General features: G+C 39.7%; 1 protein-coding gene across 1 annotated transcript in view; it reads right to left on the bottom strand.

Moving 5' to 3' along the window:
* The window catches only part of LOC136386902 (tRNA-uridine aminocarboxypropyltransferase 2-like), a gene marked incomplete at its 3' end in the record, with an annotated part of 52,038 nt that extends 34,999 nt beyond the window's left edge, over window positions 1-17,039 (bottom strand). The window contains exons 1-2 of the mRNA XM_066358022.1: window positions 16,970-17,039; window positions 11,055-11,349 (exon numbers count right to left, since the gene is read on the bottom strand). Of these exons, the coding sequence (XP_066214119.1) occupies window positions 11,055-11,349; window positions 16,970-17,039 (365 nt within the window). The remainder of the gene's footprint in view (window positions 1-11,054; window positions 11,350-16,969) is intronic.
* Window positions 17,040-20,558: the final 3,519 nt, after the last annotated feature.

Consider the following 20,558-nt stretch of genomic DNA (forward strand, 5'->3'; position numbering starts at 1 on the left):
AAAAAAACCCAGCAGTTCAAATCATCTGTGGGCTGCCTGTTTATGGTTTCTGCCCTTTCCTTATTTTTTTTTTAAATGAATGCATTAAAAACATACTTTGGCTGTAGTACTCCAGCCCTCTGGGAACTATGGGTGTTGCGTGGAAAAAACCTATTCAAGACACAAACTTTTGTCAAGAGGAAGAGAGAGGGGGCCTGCCAAGGGAGGCAAAGAGAGACCTCCTGAATCTCCTTCTCCTTCAGCTTTTATTATCAGAAGCAGAACAGAGGGAACAGGATTATAAGGGAGGGAGATCAGGTGACAAGGGGAAGAATGATTAATGGCCATTTTGCTGACATGGAGAAAGGGCTAATTTAATCAGAACATTCTTTTCTTTTGCTAGTTAACAAGCACAAAGGAAAGGGCAATCCAGAACCTCTAGGCTAATTTTCTAAGGCCCTTTGACATGCATTCCTTTCTGTCTGCACAAAGGTCACCGACTCACACTTTCTTGGTGTTTGCATCCAAGAGACATTCACTCAGGGCTTTTAACTAAAGTTCCCCAATCCAAGTCATAGAGCAGGGGTCCCCAAACTATGGCCCAGGGCCGAATGCGGCCTCCTGAGGCCATTTATCGGGCCCCTCCGCACTTCCGGAAGGAACACCTCTTTCATTGGTGGTCAGTGAGAGAAGCATAGTTCCCATTGAAATACTGGTCAGTTTATTGATTTAAATTTACCTGTTCTTTATTTTAAATATTGTATTTGTTCCCGTTTTGTTTTTTTTTGTTTTTTTTTTTTTTTACTTTAAAATAAAATATGTGCAGTGTGCATAGGGATTTGGTCATAGTTTTTTTTTATAGTCCAGCCCTCCAACGGTCTGAGGGACAGTGAACCGGCCCCTTGTGTAAAAAGTTTGGGGAACCCTGTCATAGAGGGTTCAATGTTAAATGGGTGATTCCCTACATTTGGCCAGTTGGCTCAGCAGTAGAGTGATGGCCCACTGTGTGGAAGTCCAGAGTTCAATTCCTGGTCAAGGCACACAGAAGAGACCATCTGCTTCTCTACCCCTTCCCCTTATCTTTCTCTCTCACTCTCTCTTCTCTACCTGCAGCCATTGCTTGAATGGTTCAAGCAAGTTGGCCCTGGATGCTGAGTATGGCTGGGTGGCCTCTGACTCAGGCCCTAAAACAGCTCAGTTGCTGAGCACAGGTGCAGCATCCCCAAATGGGCAGAGCATCGCCCCACAGCTTGTGTAAGGCCAGGAGCCACGGCCAGGGCCACCATCACAGCAGCTGGCTCACGCAGGTTCACATTGGATTCAGACAGTCGGTAAAGAAACAACGGAGCCAATAACTGATGGGCTGTCATCTTTAATTCTAGCTTGCACCCGGCGGGCAAGTAAAAACACACACTGGGCTCCAAAACCCACTCACATTCAGTGCTCACAAAGCTACTGACTTATCCGAGTTTCCTAGAATCAAAGGTTTCTAGCTCACCAGACTTATTCACCTCTGTTCCCCATCTCCTTCCTTCTCCCTGCACAAACTGCACTAACTGGCTTCTCACTCAACACTCCGCCATCTTGGCTGCTTCTCCTGGCCTACTCCACGTGGCCTCCTGCTCTCTGCTCTGCTCTCTCCTCTAATGATAATCTCAGGAACCAAGAGGGCAAGCTCCCATTCTGCCCCTATTTTATAGTGTAGAAATCCAAACCTTCAATCCAATATACAAAATAGGGAAGTCTCTAATACAGTCATTTCTCTGAGGCATGACTGGATTGTACCGCCACACATCAAAAAGGGTGGGAAAGGCTTAATCCCAAAACTAAGCCCCAGGCTACAACAATCCTGCCTGCCCCCAACACACATTAATATCACTTGGGCAATGGCCGCCACGTGGGCAGCATCATCTTTAATAAAGTGAGCATAATACATTTTATCTGCCCAACAGCTTGCCAGGTGGATCCTGGTCAGGGATCACACAGGAGTCTATTTCTCTGCCTCCCTGCCTCTCACTTAAAAAAAAAAAAAAAGTACTTTGGCACCACATAGAAACTAACACTTATTGAAGCAATCATGAGGTCAGGTCCTTTAAATTTTCAACGTATTTTATTTATTTATATATTTATTTTTATTGAATGTATTGGGGTGACACTGGTTAACAAAATTAGACACGTTTCACAATTGGGGGAACAGATTCTCTGAATAACTTACTGAAGTGAGAAATTCTGGTATTTGACTTAAGAAGACAAGAACTCAGAATTTGGAGGAGTCAAGTGTAGTGTACAGAAGAGGGAACATTATAACTGGCTAGTGTAAGTCACTAATACCTGTTAACTTTCCCCTGTGAAAGATTAACTACTGTGGGTCAAATAAGTTTGCAAATATGATATTTATGTTTGGTCGCTTATGCTTTGCATTGGATGTGGGGGACAGGCTGTAAGCAGGCAGGGTCCTTATAGCCTAAGGCTTAGTTTTAAGACTAAGCTTTTCCCCACACCCTTGACATGATAGGGGGTGGTGCACTCTTATGAGGAATCCCATTATGCCTCAGATAAGTGACTTTGTATTAGAGACTTCCTTGTTTGTATATTGGATTAAAGGTTTTGAATCTATACTATAAAATGGGGCAGAGGAGTTCATGCTGTAGGAGAGCAGAGAAAGGCCACGTGGAGGAGAGCAGAAGCAGCCAAAATGGCAGAGTGCTGGAGAAGAAGCCAGTTTGTGCAGAGTTTATGCAGAGAGAAGGAGATGAGGAACAGAGGTCAATAAGGCTGGTGAGCTAGAAACCTTTGATTCTAGGAAACTCGGGTAAGTTGGTGGCTTTGGGAGCCCTGAATGGAAAGAGAAGTGTTTTCTCACTGTGTGTATTTCTTGTCTGCCGGGTGCAAGCTAGGATTAAAAAGCTAATGGCCCATGTAAAGCCAGAAGCCACAGCCAGGGCCACCATCAGAGCAGCCCCGGCCTATGCAGGTTCGCATTTGGATTCGGGACAGTCGGTAGAGAAACAAGTGGAGCCACAAACTGTGGGCCATCGTCTTTAATCCTAGCTTGCACCCGGCGGGCAAGTAAAAATACACACTGGGCTCCAAAAGCCACTCACATTCAGTGCTCACAAAGCCACTGACTTTTCCGAGTTTCCTAGAATCAAAGGTTTCTAGCTCACCAGCCTTATTCTCCTCAGTTCCCCATCTCCTTCCTTATTCCAGATACAAACTCTGCACAAACTGGCATCTCACTCAGCACTCCGCCATCTTGGCTGCTTCTCCTGGCCTCCTCCACGTGGCCTTTCTCTGCTCTCTGCTCTGCTCTCTCATGCTAATCATCCCAGGAACCAAGAGCGGGCAAGCCCCCGTTCTGCCCCTATTTTATAGTGTAGCTTCACAACCTCTAATCCAATATACAAAATAGGGAAGTCTCTAATACAAAGTCACTTCTCTGAGGCATGATTGGATTGTACCACCCCTCATCAAAAAGGGTGGGAAAGGCTTAATCCCAAAAACCAAGCCCCAGGCTACAATGATCCTGCCTGCCCCCAACACACATTAATATCACCTGGGCGACGGCATCTTTAACAAAGTGAGCATAATACATTTTATCTGCCCAACAGCCCACCAGTTCTTGGCTCCATTGTTTCATTACCGTCTGTCTGAATCAAATGAGAACCTGCATGGGCCAGGTGGCTGTAATGGTGGCCGTGGCTACTGGCTTTACAACTACTTAGAGAAATTTATTAACTTCATTAGTCCATTCAAGAGAAAATTCATGGCAAGAAGTGATAGATGAAGGAGAGATTTCTGATCAATTAGCAATAGTTACAATAACTCCACCAGTCTAATGTAGTCTCTGTTGGTCAAATATGTTTGTAAATATGATATATATGTTTGCTCACTTGTGATTTATATTGGATGTGGGGGACAGGCTATAAGCACGCTGGGTCATTGTAGCCTAGGGTTTAGATTTAAGACTAAGCTTTTCCCCACACCCTTGACTGATTGTATGATCTGGGTGGTGCACTCAGATCCAATTATGCCTTGGATAAGTGACTTTGTATCAGAGACTTCCTTGTTTGTATATTGGATTAAGGGTTTCTGGTTTTCTACTCTATAAAGTGGGACAGACCAGGAGCTGGCTCATACAGTTCCTGCTATCACGATTGCAGGGGCTTCCCTGATCCCTTGCCCTTCATGGGAAAAGCTGGTTTTCTGCTTTTCCCTTGTCTTCTTTTGTGGTTTGACCTATTTGTGGAAACACCAATAAATAGGATGGCCCACCATCCTCCGACTCCGCCATTTCTGCCCAAATCCAATGGGAACCTGCATGTGAATGGCCATGATGGCCTTTTACAGTCTCCAAACCACTCTTTTTACTGTTTAGTCTAATTTGCCTGCATTCTTCTTAAACACCCACAGTCTTCCTTCCTTCCCTCTCTCATGATTTCATCCTAATCACTTTTGTCTCCAGAATATCCAAGCCTTAAAGAATAAGTGTAAAGCCAGTAGCCAAAGCCACCATCACAGCCACCTGGCCCATGCAGGTTCGCATTTAATTCGGATAGACAGTAATGAAACAACGGAGCCAAGAAACTGGTGGGCCATTAGCTTTTAATCCTAGCTTGCACCTGGCGGGCAAAAAATATACACAGTGGGAAAACACTTCCCTTTCCTTTCAGGACTCCCAAAGCCACTGACTTATCTGAGTTTCCTAGAATCAAAGGTTTCTACCTCACCAGCCTTATTCACCTCCATTGGGCAGATAAAATATATTATGCTCACTTTGTTAAAGACGGCACTGCCCACATGGAAGCCCGTTGCCCAGGTGATAGTATTGGTTACCCTTCTTGCTTGAAATGGGCATGATTATATTAATGTATGTTGGGGGTGGGCTGTGGGCAGGCAGGATCCTTGTAGCCTGGGGCTTGGTTTTAGGACTAAGCTTTTCCCACCCTTTTTGATGTGAGGTGGTACAATCCTATCATGCCTCAGATAAGTGACTCTGTATTAGAGACTTCCCTGTTTTGTATATTGGATTAAAGACTTTGATTTCTGCACTATAAAGTGGGGCAGACTGGGTGAAGGCAGACTGGGAGCTTGCTCTCTCGGTTCCTGAGATTAGCATTAGAGCAGAGAACAGGTTGGAGAGCAGAGAAAGGCCACGTGGAGAAGGCCAGGAGAAGCAGCCAAGATGGTGGAGTGCTGAGTGAGAAGTCAGTTTGTACAGGGAGAAGGAAGGAGATGGGGAACAGAGGTGAATAAGTCTGGTGAGCTAGAAATCTTTGATTCTAGGAAACTCAGATAAGTCAGTAGCTTTGTGAGCACTGAATGAGTGGGTTTTGGAGCCCAGTGTGTGTTTTTACTTGCCCACTGGGTGCAAACTAGGATTAAAGATGATGGCCCACCAGTTCTTGGCTCCGCTGTTTCTTTAATGACTGTCCGAATCCAATGCGAACCTGCATGGGCCAGGCTGATGTGATGGTGGCCGTGGATACTGACTTTACAAACTCTGTTTCCCATCTCCTTCTCTCTGCACAAACTGGCTTCTCCTTCATCACTCCGCCTTCTTGGCTGCTTCTCCTCTCCTCCACATGGCCTTTCTCTGCTCTCCTACAGCATGGGCTCTCTGCCCCCTTTTTATAGTGTAAAAATCAAAACCTTTAATCCAATATACAAACAAGGAAGTCTCTGATACAAAGTCACTTAGGGTGGGAAAGGCTTACTCTTAAAACTAAGCCTTAGTCTGTAACGACCCTGCCTGCTTACATAGTCTGTCCCCCACACACCCAATGCAAACTATAGTGAGAAAACATATATATCATATTTACAAACTTATTTGACCAACAATAAGGGAAAGGTAAGAAGTGGAATAAAGGACCTAGATGTTTAAAAACTTAAAATTAGAAAATCAGTAAGTTCTGGAGATCTAATGCACAGCAGGTTATTATAGTCAATATCCGTATATTTCTAAATTACACAGAGTCTAGATCTTACATTTCACCTCAACAAAAAGAATTCATAATTATGGGAAGATAGACTAACACTACCTGTGTTATCTATATTGCAAAATATAAATGCATCAAGTCAACATTATAAACCTAAACTTACATAATGTTGTACTTCCAATTATATGTCACTGCTTTAAAAGATGAGCTAGAGAACACTAAAGTTCAGGCAACTGGTTATTAAGCTTGAAGTAAACTGCTGGGCAAAATGAGTTTGTAAAATTTGTATATTTTTGAGTTTGCTCACTTTTAGTGTTAAAAAATGGTGCTGGGTAGCACCACGTATGTGATCTGTGAAACTGAAAATTACCTTCCTGCTTGGAAAGGGCCATTGTCTTGCTAATGTTTGCTGGAGGAGAGGTTTTCCCACCAAAAAAGTTTGAAAAGGAGAGGAGAAGAGAGAGAGAGGCCATTTTTGCAGAGTGAGAGCTCAGAGAAGGCAGAGTGCTGAAGAGAGAGAAGCCAAGATGGCAGGGAGAGAGAGAAGCCCGTTTTGCAGAGAGTAAGAAACCATGTTGGCAGATGGGGAACCAGAGGTGAGGGCTTTGGGACTGGTGAGGCCTTTGATTCTAGGAAGAACCGGAGAAGACTGTCCTGGTTGTAGACCAGAGAATGTGTCAGTAGCTTTGTGAGCTCTGAGAGAAAAGGAACTGTTTTCCCTGTGTGTTTGTTCGACGGCCAGTATAAGACTTGAATTAAGGAATGGTCCACCATTTTTGGCCCCACTATTTCTTTACTATCTGCCTGAATTCAATGAGAACCTGCATGTGGATGGTGACGACAGCCGTGACTATTGGCCGTACATAAACATACTTCAGCTTCAAGAGGATAAAAATCAGAGCTACTCTTGTAGGCTTAGTGGCTCCACTTCAACTGGTGACTACAACTACTTGCAAAATAAAGCCTAAGTTTTCTTCAGCAAGCGTAAGTGTGGAGCAATGGTCAAGTGCTTGCATGAGCTGGGGAACCAAATGTGCTGGAGCTGGAGACCAATTCTGCTACTTACTTGTTACCTTGACCCTCATCATTTAATAATATCAGCTCTAGAATAAAGTTACAAGGAATATCGTACATTAAAATACCTAGACCTGACAGGTCAGCTGCAGATGATCCGTGCTCAATAAATGGGTACTAAATACATTGGTGTGTTCATTATAATCCGTATAATTTTGTACTTTAAGTAGAAAAACACTGGAGAGAAAAATGTCTGTCTCAAGGTCTAGCTGTGTCAGTTTGTCTGTGTGCTCTCCTTCCTGTTTCCCTCCCTCAGACAGATTTAAAATATATATCTGGTCTTTAGACATTATTCCCATTATTCTTATTACCAGTAATTTGCAAGTGCTTCTGCCTTTTGTCCTCAGGCTCTTAGCAATAGCCACAGAATATAAAAGTATACTTAAGATGACTAGCTACTTTACTGGAACGAGGCCCTAACTCTTCCTACTTAAGCCTTTCACCACTGTTATCACCTTCCAGATGACATTTTAAATAAATAGAGAATAAATTAATAGCTAACATCCATAGAAGTAAAACTTATCACCCCCTCCCCGATCACATATAAAAATACTTTAGTGGCTGATATGTTGGGTTCTAGTGCATTAGGCTCAAACCACTCAGCAAAGCTTATCTGGCCCCTTCCAGTGTAACAACCAACCTGTGCAGCCTCCTCTCTCACCTCAATTCCTCCAACCTCTCCAAGTACATTATACTCTAAACACTGCACTCTGTACGTGCTGTTCCTTCCACTAAACACACCTTTTCATAAAAGCTGTATCTTGCAGTAACAAAATTAACTTGAGATCTTTTAAAGAATATTCATTCATGTTTAATACAGTTGTATTTCTAAAGAGCATGTTCTGCTGAGAAGTTAAATTGACTTTGAACTTCCTGAACAAAATCATATTTTCGAACTACCCAGGCTGTGACAATTATAATAATATGTTTAGAGAAATGAGTATTGTTTTAAATAAATGGCCAAATAATTGTGACTTACTAATCACTCAAATCTAAGGTACTTTTTAATTTTTAAAATTATTATACATAAATATAAAGGTCACTCAGGAGACTTATAAAACCCTAACAGTCTAATGAAATAAAATATAAAGAGTCATCAATTAGATTGTATTTTATTGATATTCACCTAATTTTTTAAAAAATTTTCTTTATTAATTTTTAAGGGGAAGAAGGAGGAGGAGACAATCAATTAATTCCCACATGTGCCCTGACTGGGAATAGAACTAGCAACTTCTGTGCTTCAGGACAATGCTCTAACCAACCAAGCCATGCAGCCAGGAAAACTATCACCTAATTTTATTGATAACATCAATTAGTTTATATTTTATTGATAGTAACTAATAGAAGATATTTCTAGAATTGTATTCTAACCAATTAAAACAAAGAAAATGCACAGCATGCCAATAGGGAGAAGAGCTTTTAAAAGGTAGAAAATTTTAGTAGGAAAAGCAAAGTGCAGAAATGTTGGCACACATCATAACCCTAAAATATCAACTAAGTGTAACAGAAAACAAGATAAACCCCAGCAAGTCATTTTTATTTTTTAAAAAGCAGATCAGGTTAGGGGGTATGGAAAGATAAAAATACAGAAGAAAGGATTTTTAGGACATGAAAATACTCTGTATGATACTACAATGGTACGTATATATTATTAGAAATTTGGTCACACTTAAAATATGCACAACACCAAGAGTTCACCTGAATGTAAACCATGAATTTTGAGTGATAAAAATGTATCATTGTACGTCATCGGCTGTGATAAATGTGCCACTCTGGTAGGAAATGTTGATAATGAAGAAACTATGCTTGGGTAGGAGCAAAGCCTATATGAGAAATCTCTGTAACTCGCACTTCCATTTTGCTGTAAATCTAAAACTGCTCTAAAAAATAAAGTCTATTAAAAGAGAAAAGCAGATCATAAAAATTATAAATCATTGCTAAACATAGGAGACTAATTTTTTTAAGGTTTACTCCGCACTTATAATTAGCAGTTTTAAATAGACTAAAAACGGCATGATAAAGCTAGCATGATAGCCTAGCCCTGGATTTATATATGAAACACTTTTCTTTCAGAATTTTTAAGTATTATCTCTAAATACTGTTAGAAAACTTGTTTCAATAAATCGTATTCAACACTCCTTCTGTTCATAGACTGTATACAGTCCCTTCTTTGACACGAAGTATTAATCATCCTCAAAAGTTTATTGACTGTCTATTATACATAGTACACTTAGAAAATATAACAAGTTCCTTACATTCAAGATTCCTTCTCTGAGGTCTTACATTCCAGCCCTGGGAAAAGGTCAAAATGTCCAAAGTAGAAAACTCCAAGTCCTCAAGTGGCACAGACCTTCCATCAGTCTGTCCTGTTCCCCTCCTGGTAACACTTTCCTCCTGTCTGGATTCTCCTCCTTTCAAAGTTCAACATAAGTGTTCTCTCCTGAAAAATCTTCCCTGACACCTTCTTGCTATTTTCTATCACAGCAACTCTTTCCTTCATTGCAGGGGTTTTTCTTAAACCATAATTAACTATTTCATTTCTTGTTTACTGGTTTATAATCTGTATCCACTAACAACCTGAATAAACACTGCATATGGACACAGATGCCACTGTATTACAATTGATTAGCAAAGCACTCATTAAATACTGGTTAAAGGAAGGCATAGGTCTGGTATTCAGGAGAAAGGTATGGGCCAGAGCAGCAATTTTCAACCAGCGTGCCACCAGAATTTTTAAAACATGCGATATCTCACATTTTGTCAAATGAAAAAAATGACAACAGCCAATACAATTGCCATCTGGTATAAATCAGTGAAAATTATACCTATTTTTTTATCAGATCAGTAAAAAATATATTTTTTGGTATGCCACAGAATTTTAGTAATTAGTTTGTGTGTGCCATGAGATGTAAAAGGTTAAACACTGGTAGGCTAGAGATATTGGTAATAACTTACTCATGGAAACTGGTTGGATCACTTGTATGAAGTGCGTGGAGTTAGAAGAGAAGAGAATCTAGGATCAAGACATGAAGAAGCCCAACATTTACAGTTTGAGTAGAACAGGCAAAGAAGACAAGGGAAGAGAAGTCAGATAAATCAAACAGAAGCCAAAGAAAGAGTGTTTCAAGAAGTGAGTATTCAACTACAAAATGTTGCCAAGAGATCTGGTAAAAAGTGAACAGAAAAGGATCCATTGGGTTTCATATCATGGAGATTACCGGTGACTTTAGCAAGAATCATTGCACAACAGTGTAGGATCTGATGACAAACTGTAGTGATGCGGAGGAGTGGAAGCAGAGGTACTAATGGTTATAACTGTGAAGGGCAACAGTGAGACAGGTGATAGATGGAGACCTTCAGTAACCAAAGAATCCTGAACACCCAGGAAATAAAGAAAACAGTACATCTGAATAGCAAAAAAATTCAAACAAGCAGGGAAAGCAGCCCTTCAATCCTTTAGTGCACCAGCACAATGGGGTAATCCTGAAAAGTAAACAATCCACACATTGCGAGCATTCAATAACCTTAGCGGCTAGTGGCCTTGCCTGCTTAATAAATCGTCTCTTCATTAGACCTTAAGTGTCCCAAGAAGGGTAGAGACCTTGTCTGTTTAATCCATACCTGCATTCCCCGGACCGACCTCTGAATACAATCTTAACTACTGTCATAGCCATTTGGATTGTCTCTATCTTCTCATTCACTTTGGCGTTTTCGTGAGATAACTGTCACTTATGCAAACAAGTGTGAACTATTACAAGCACTACTGTTATTCAACCTTGCTTCCCCATCAGACCCTTAAGTTTCTTGACAGCCGAACTTAGGTCTGTGATTCACATGACACGCTGAGTCTTGCAGGAAGTGAGGCTAAATAATAACGAACCTAAATAGCCGGCTTCTTCCTAAAAAGCTGTGACAAGTATTTCACAGTGATTACAAGGTCAGCAATCCGACCCGCCACCCCAGGAGCTGAGACGCCAGAGCCAGTGCTCCTCGGGGCCGGGTCGCCGCAGCCTCCTCCAAAAGCCGACCGGCCCCAGTCCCCGCGCTCCGCCCCGCGGTCACCTGCAGCGGCTGCACTCGGGCCTCCGCTCAGCCGGCTCCACCGGCAGCTCCCACAGCCCGTCGGCACTGGCGCCGTCCGCCTCCTCGCCCGGGTCCGCCGCCGCGGGCGCTCTGCCGCTTTCCCGCTGCTCCCACTCGTCCAGCGTCTGAGACCTCCAGGCCTCCGGCCGAGCGACTGGGCACCTGGACGTTCGCGCCTTTCCCTGCGGCTCCATGGCCGGCGCTAAGACCTCGAGGCCACACTGAGGCCCCGCTGCCGCCTGAGGGCGCCACACGCTGGAGAAAACGGCTCGCGCTGCATGGCAACACGCAAGTACGCATGGCAGGTAGGGGGGGGGGGCGGGTTTCCAAGGTTTAGGTTCGAGGTCCCACCCCGCAGCGGAGAAGGAAAGAGCCCATTGGCCAATGGCCGAAGTCCATGACCTCTAGACCCAGAGCAAGATTAGGGTGTGTGGATTGTCCTGCGGAGAAAGTGAGATGAGGTTAGCGTTGCCTGGGGCAGGTAAGGGAATCCACTCTGAATACACAACAGGTAGCAAACCCAAATAAACTTTCCTTAATTTCACTTCTTTAAAAGTGAAAATATGAGGGAATTCTGCATTTTCCGCCTTAGCATGGCACCTTATGAATTAGCTGGTGAGCGTACACTGTACTGACTGAAAACTGGATTCACGCTGGTCTGTTTCATGCGAATTTCTTGCTCTAGAAGGACAGAGACCTGTTTCCTGTAGCTTGTACTGCGTGGTATTTCTCCCAACATCAAGCATACTGTTTTCCAGTAGTCATCAAATATTGGTTAAATGAGGTTTTACATTTTCTGAGACACTTAAGATCAGGAGGCAATAGGAAGGCTGGTATTTTATGGATGAGGGGGGAAAAAAAGACATAGAAAGAGAAGAATTTTACCCAAGTTTTTAAAGCTCCTGGGTAACAGCAGTATAGCCCGCAGTTTTTTAAAAGCGAAAATGAAGCCCATCTTAGAATGAAAGCAGAAACTCTACTTGCCCCAAATGGTTGCTGCTTCTTTTCATCTATTAGTACTTTGTTAGTCCTACCAATAAAGTAGTTTACCACTAACAGTATTTGTATTTCTTAAAGTGTTTATTTCATATTAGGTTTTCAGTTATCTTAGAGTCAAGTTTGTGAACAGAGTACAGACAGTGCTTGCTTTCAACTGTCTTTCATTCTCCCCCCTTCACACACACACACACACACACACACACACACACACCCGCCCCACAAACAGCCACCATCATTTCTTCTGGACAACTGTAAGGGAAGGTTAGGAGAAGGCTGAAACATCCACAGGTAATGAATGTAAGATGTGAGAAAGAACTGGCACTCATGCCAACTGGAATTGGGAGATAGTCAAACCCAGAGATTATAGAAAGGGAGATGACTCCAAAAATAAAGAAATCTTCGCTGCAGGTTTAGGTTGGAGAACTAACACTTCAGCTCCCATAATTAGATTCTCATGTGACATTTAAACTCTTGTTTCTAGTTTCAAGATGTGAAATGTTCTCTTAAGCCATTTATGGCCCCTCTGGAATCCCAACTCTGAGGTAAATGAAGGCAGATGAATCCTGAGAAGCCTGTTTATACTTAACTTTAACAACCCTTTGTCAAATTACTGGCTCTAACCTTGGAAGTATTCAAAATCCAACCATTTATCATTTTTACTTCTGCCCTAGTTCAAGCCCACCATCTTTGCCTAAGATTTTATCATAGGCACATAAGGGATCCCCCTGCGCCATCCATGTTGCTGTATAACCTATTTTACCAGATGTTGACCAGAATCAGAGAGGAATACAGCCAAAATTTGAAGAAAAAGAAAAAGATTCAGCTTCCTCCAAAAAAGCAAGAAATTCACCTAATATCTAGGTTTATGAACCCTGAGCTGGAAAGCCTAGGAAAATCTATTTCCTGCCCAGCCAACTGCCACTTTATTAATGTAACCAGCCTGGGACAGACCCAGGTAACAGAATGAAAACCATCAATGATATAACATCTAGGAAATGCCAAGATACGAAGAAGAAAAGAACTTGTATAAGATCAGTTCATTCTTCAGAACATATATCCTTTCAACACAATTCTTAATGCTTTATTACATGGCTCATTTAGTTATTCTTTGTATGCAGGTTTCTGCTAACATGATTTTCAATTTTTATGAAGTAATGTCACTCATGTGTATGTTTGGTTGCAAATTTAATATAGCATTTTCAAGACTTACACAGTTGTCTGCTCTTCTGGTATAACTACATTACTGTGAAACAAAACTGAGCCCTATCCCAATTCCTAACGCCCATATAATGAAATGGTTATGTTTAAAATAAATTTTAGTTTACTTTTCAAAAAACTTGTATAAGATGAGTTCATACTTCAGAACATATATCCTTTCAACACAATTCTTATTGCTTTATTACACAACTCATTTACTTATTTTTTTATGCGGGTTTCTGCTAACATGAGTTTCTAGTTATATGAGATAGTGTCACTTATGTGTATTTTTGGTTGTAAATTTATTGTAGTATTTACAAAACTTACACAGTTGTCTGCCCTTCAAGTACAGCAGCATTAGGAATTGAAATAGGACTCAGTTTTGTTACACAGTAATGTACCTATACTGTGTGTGCTTAGCCTCTCAAACTGAATGAAATGGTTATGTTTAAAATAACTGTTTGTTTACTTCTCGAGAGAACTTGTAAAAATCAGTACATACTTCTGAAGATATATTATTTCAACACAATTCTTAATGCTTTATTGCACGGCTCATTTAGTTATTCTTTGTATGTGGTTTCTCCTAAGATGAGTTACAAGTTTTCAGAGATAGTGTCACTCATATGTATGTTTGGTTGAAAATTTACTGTAGTATTTTCAAGACTTACACAGTTGTCTGCTCTTCAGTTAAAGCAGCGTTTGTAATTGGGATAGGGCTCATTTTTGTTACACAGAATTGTACATATACCATTTGTGCTTAGCATCTCAAACTGAATGAAATGGTTATGTTTAAAGTAACTTAGTTTACTTCTCGAAAGAACTTGTATAAGATAAGTTCATACTTCAGAACATATATCCTTTAAACACAATCCTTAATGCTTTATTACACGGCTCATTTAGATATTCTTTGTATGCGGGTTTCTGCTAACATGAGTTTCAAATTATCTGAGGTAGTTTCACTCATCTGTATGTTTGGTTGCAAATTCACTGTAATATTTACAAGACTTACAGAGTTTTCTGCTCTTCAGGTAAAGCAGTTTTAGGAATTGAAATAGGTCTCAATTTTGTTACAAAGTAATATACCTATACCTGTGTGCTTAACCTCTCAAACTGAAAGAAATGGTTATTTTAAAAATAACTGTTAGTTTACTTCTCAAAAGAAATTGTAAAAATCAGTACATACTTCTGAAGATATATTCTTTCAACATTCTTAATGCTTTATTACACGGCTCATTTAGTTATTCTTTGTATGGGTGTTTCTTCTAAGATGAGTTACAAGTTTTCTGAAATAGTGTCACTCATGTCTATATCTGGTTGCATTCCTGTAGTATTTATTTACAAGACTTACACATCTGTCTGCTCTTCAGGTAAAGCAGGGTTAGGAATTGAAATAGGACTCAATTTTGTTACCTATTAAAGGTATAGTAATGTACCTATTCCAAGTGTCCTTAGCCTCTCAAACTGGATGAAATGGTTATGTTTAAAATAACTGTTAGTTTACTTCTTGAAAGAACTTGTATAAGATCAGTTCATACTTCAGAACATACATCCTTTCTTCTCAATTCTTATTGCTTTATTACATAGCTCATTTAGTTATTCTTTGTATGTGGGTTTCTGTTAAGATAAGTTTCATGTTTTCTGAGATAGTTTCACTCATGTGTATGTTTGGTTGCAAATTTACTGTTGTTTTTACAAGATTTACACTGGTGTCTGCTCCTCAGGAGAAGCAGCATTTGGAATTGGGTTAGGACTCTGTTTTTATACACAGTAATGTATCTTCACCATGTGTGCTTAGACTCTCAATGTGAATGAAATTGTTATGTTTCAAATAAATGTTTGTTTACTTCTCGTGAAACCTTCTAAATGATCTGTTCATTCATCTGAAAATATATTCTTTCAGCACAATTATAATGCTTAATTACAAGGCAGATTTAGTTTTTTGTTGTATGCTGCTTTCTGCTAACATGACTTTCAAGTTTTTAGAGATAGTGTAACTCGTGTACGTTTGGTTGCAAATTCACTGTAGTATTTTCTAGACTTACACAGCTGTCTGCTCTTCAGGTAAAGCAGGGTTAAGAATTTTAATAGGACTCAGTTTTGTTACACAGTAATGTACCTGTACCATGTGTGCTTAATCTCTCAAACTGAATGAAATGGTTATGTTTAAAATAACTGTTAGTTTACTACTTGAAAGAACTTGTATAAGATCAGTTCATACTTCAGAACATATATCCTTTCAACACAATTCTTAATGCTTTATTATATGGCTAAATTATTTATTCTTTGTATGTGGGTTTCTGCTAACATGAGTTTCAAGTTGTCTGAGATAGTGTCACTCATGTGTATGTTTGGTTGTAAATTTAATGTGGAATTTACAGAACTTGCACAGTTGTCTGCTCTTCAGATAAAGCAAGTTAAAAATTGATGTAGGACTCAGTTTTGTGTACCTATACCGTGTATGCTTAACCTCTTAACTGAATGAAATGGTTATGTTTCAAATCACTGTTAGTTTACTTCTGAAAGAACTTGCATAAGTTCATACTTCAGAACATATATCCTTTCAACACAATTCTTTATGCTATATTACATAGCTCATTTAATTATTCTTTGTATGCGGATATGTGCTAACATGAGTTTCAAGTTTTCTGAAATAGTGTCACTCATGTGTATGTTTGGTTGCAAATTCACTGTAGTATTTACAAGACTTACACAGTTTTCTGCTCATCAGATAAAGCAGCGTTAGGAATTGAAATAGGACTTAGTTTTGTTACCTAGTAATGTACCTATACCTTGTGTGTTTAGACTCTCAAACTGAATGATATTCTAACACTAATGTAAACTCATTAGCCTTTCTTTGTCTCTTCCTACCAAAAGAGTCAGAATACCAATTTGGTTATTTAGAAAATATTACATTTTCACTGTGTACATAACTAACATACTTTGCCAGAATTGCAACAATTTCCTGAATAGTATTACTCTGTAATGAAGTACGTTTTCTGTGACATGTATAATGAATTGTTGAAATACATTGTCAATATATCACATTATTTCTTTCATGTTTAACATACACAATTCAAAATTGTCAGCCTCTATTTTATTAGAAACAGTGTCTGATCGCATTTGTAATCCAATTGAAAAAATAAACCACATTTTAGATTTTGCTCCTTAAAAAGTAAATAGCATTTGAAAAAGAACATTACAGATAAGAAATGCATCTCTATTAGAACTAAAATTAATAATTCATCAGTATACCTTCTTTCTTAAAGGAAGACAGCAAACATAAAAACTTTAAAAACTTCTGTAGACTGTAAAACTGTCTATAACAACCACAGCATAGAATCGTTCAAAAGTGAGCATAGATATCATTTGTTTTTTCCAAATTTTACAAACACCACCAGAATCTGTAGTCAAAATTTCTGTATTATTTAATAGAGTTGCACAGTTGTTTGCTCCTCAGGAAAAACAGTGCTTGTCAATATTTTGATTTTCATTAGAAGTTGCGATAGTACTCAGTTTTGTTACACAGTAATGTGCATACACGAACAGTGCTTAGACTCTTAAACTGAACGAAAAAGTGTGGTTTCAAAAAACTTTTACTCTACTTTTCTTAAGAACTTGTCCAAAGATCTGATCATACTTCCCAAGATATTCTATTTTTCCTGGACAATGATTAATGCTTTCTTACAAATCGGATTTACCTTTGCGTTGTATCCGGTTTTTAGCCAAATCCAGTTTCAAATGTTCTGAGGAAGGTTTTTTCATCTGCATGTTTCTTTCTACTTGAAAATTAACTTCAGGCTTTCTTGATAACATAGTCTGTATTTCCTGCTCAGGAAGCTTTCAAAGCTTAGGCTACATAAAGTCTTTTTTTAAACTAACAGTGCTTCATTTATGAATTGCACTTTTACCCACAAACAGAGTTCTATGTAAAATCAAATTTCTCCAGTTAAGAAGTCACCTTATTGTGTAAATAGGCTTAAAAAATCAGGTGGAAAACAGCTGTTAGCCCCAAATTTAAAGATAACTTCAATCATCTAGCAAACTTGAGTAGCAAGTATATCAAACTGCACATGTACAAGAAGTGTTACAAAAAACATTTAGTTTAAACTAGAGATATTTTCTACATTACACAGAGTACTTGGCTGAAGATACGTGAATGAACAAAGAGCCACTGTTAAATTACCAGTCTATGAAATGTCATGGTTTCCTCAGCCTTTACATAATTCCAAATAAGTAATTCATATAGGTGACCCAGAAGTGTCCTAGAAATGAAAAGAAATGTTTCTCTATCCTTCCTGCTATTATGCTGGGGGATTTTTTTTGTTTTTGTTTTTGTTTTTGTTTTTTTGCATTTTTCCGAAGCCAGAAATGGGGAGGCAGTCAGACAGACCCCCGCATGCACCCAAACGGGCACGCCAACCAGGGGCGATACTCTTCCCATCAGGGGAGTTGCTCTGTTGCAACCAGAGCCATTCTAGCACCTGAGGCATAGGCCATAGAGCCATCCCCAGCACCCGGGCCATGTTTGCTCCAATGGAGACTCGGCTGCAGGAGGGGAAGAGAAAGACAGACAGGAAGAAGAGGAGAAGGGGTGGAGAAGCAGATGGGTGCTTCTCCTGTGTGCCCTGGCTGGAAATTGAACCCGGGACTCCTGCACACCAGGCCGACACTCTACCACTGAGCCAACCGGCCAGGGCTATTCTGCTCTTAATATCAAACTCTACACCACACAAAGCTCCAGAAGATATTCTAACATTAATTTAAACTTATCAGCCTTTCTTTGTCTTTCCCTATCAGAAGAGTCAGAATACAAATTTGGTTACTTAGAAAACATTGCATTTTCACTGCGTACATAACTTATATACTTTGCCAGAATTGCAACAATTTCTTTAATAGTATTACACTGTAATCAAGTAGGTTTTCAGTGATACGTATAATGAATTGTTGAAATACATAAAAATACATCACATTGTTTCTTTCATGTTTAACAAACACAATTCAAAAAGTTCAGCTTCTGTCCTATCAGAAAGAGTGTGTGATCGCGTTTGGATTCCAATTGAAACATAAAACCCATTCTAGAATTTGCTGCTTATTAAATAAACAACCTTTGAAAAAGAACATTGCAGGTAAGAAATGTGTCTTTCAGTTCATCAATGTACCTTCTCCCCTTTTTTTTTTTTGTATTTTTCTGAAGCTGGAAACGGGGAGAGACAGTCAGACTCCCCGCATGCGCCCGACTGGGATCCACTTGGCATGCCCACCAGGGGCGACGCTTTTCCCAACAGGGGGCAATGCTCTGCCCCTCCGGGGTGTCGCTCTGCCGCGACCAGAGCCACTCTAGCACCTGGAGCAGAGGCCAAGGAGCCATCCCCAGAGCCCGGGTCATCTTTGCTCCAATGGAGCCTTGGCTGCGGGAGGGGAAGAGAGAGACAGAGAGGAATGAGGGGGCGGTGGAGAAGCAAATGGGCGCTTCTCCTATGTGCCCTGGCTGGGAATCGAACCGGGGTCCCCCGCACACCAGGCCGACGCTCTACCGCTGAGCCAACTGGCCAGGACCTCCTTCTCCCTTTAAAGCAGACGGGAAACATAAAATATCTTTAAAAACTTCTGTAGGATTTAGAACTGTCTATAACCACCACAGCATAGAATCGTTTTAATCTGACCATAGATATCATTCATTTCTTTCCACCTTTTACAATCACGACCACAATTTGTAGTCAAATTCACTGTAGTCTTTAATAGAGTTGCAGACTTGTGTGCTCCTCAGGGGAAGTAGTGCTTGGCAATATTTTGATATTCACTAGAAGTTGCAATAGTACTCAGTTTTACACAGTAACGTGCATACACGAACAGTGCTTAGACTCTCAAATGTATGAAAATGTGTGGTTTTAAATAACTGTTACTGTACTTTTCTTAAGAACTTGTCCAAAGATCAGATCATACTTCTGAAGATATTTCTTTCTTCCAGGAAAATGGTTAACGCTTTTCACACATCAGATTTACCTTTTCGTTGTATCCGGGTTTTTCCCAAAACCCGTTTCAAGTGTTCTGTATATGGTTTTCTTGTCCGCATGTTTGTTTCCACTTGAAAACTAACTTCAGGCTTTTGTGATTACATAGTATGTATTTTTTGCTCTGGAAACTTTCAAATCTTAGGCTACTTAAAGTCTTCTTTTAACCTAGCAGTGCTTCATTTATGAATTGGACTTTTACCAACACACAAAGTTCTATGTAAAATCAGATTTCTCCAGTGAAGACGTCACCTTATAGTGTAAATAGACTTAAAAAATCAGGTGGAAAACAGCTGTTAGCCCCGAATTTAAAGATAACTTCAATCGTCTAGCAAACATGAGTAGCAAGTCCATCAAACTGCACATGTACAAGAAATGATACAAGAATATTTAGTTTAAACTAGAGATATTTTCTACATTACACAGAGTACTTGGCTGAAGATACGTGAATGAACAAAGAGCCACTCTTAAGTTACTGGTCTATGTAATGTCATGGTATCCTCAGCCTTTACATAGTTCCAGATAGGTAATTCATATAGAATTATAAAGACATTAAGTTTAAACTAGAGATATTTTCTACATTACACAGAGTACTTGGCTCAAGATACGTGAATGAACAAAGAGCCACTCTTAAGTTACCGGTCTATGTAATGTCATGGTATCCTCAGCCTTTACATAGTTCCAGATAGGTAATTCATATAGAATTATAAAGACATTAAGTTTAAACTAAAGATATTTTCTACATTACACAGAGTACTTGTCTCAAGATACGTGCATAATCAAAGAGCCATTGTTAAACTACCCGTCAATTTTCTGTCATGGTATCCTCAACCTTTAAATAATTCCAGATAGCTAATGCATATAGATGAACCCAGAAGTAACCTTGAAACAAAAGGAAATGTTTTTCTATACTTTCGGCTATTCTGCTCTTAATATCAAACTGTATACCATACAAAGCTCCAGAAGATATTCTAAAAAACACTAATGTAAACTCACTAGGCTTTCTTTGTCTTTTCCTATCAGAAGTGTCAGAATACCATTTCGGTTATTTAGAAAACATTACGTTTTCACTGCGTACATAACTTACATACTTTGCCAGAATTGCAGCAATTTCCTGAATAATATTACACTGTAATCAAGTGGGTTTTCAGTGACATGTATAATGAATTGTTGAAATACATTGTCAATATATCACAGTTTCTTTCACGTTTAACACACACAATTCAAAACGTTCAGCTACTGTCCTATCAGAAACAGTGTCTGATCGCATTTGGAT

Source organism: Saccopteryx leptura, unplaced genomic scaffold (assembly GCF_036850995.1).
Source record: "Saccopteryx leptura isolate mSacLep1 unplaced genomic scaffold, mSacLep1_pri_phased_curated manual_scaffold_20, whole genome shotgun sequence".
Lineage (NCBI taxonomy): Eukaryota > Metazoa > Chordata > Mammalia > Chiroptera > Emballonuridae > Saccopteryx > Saccopteryx leptura.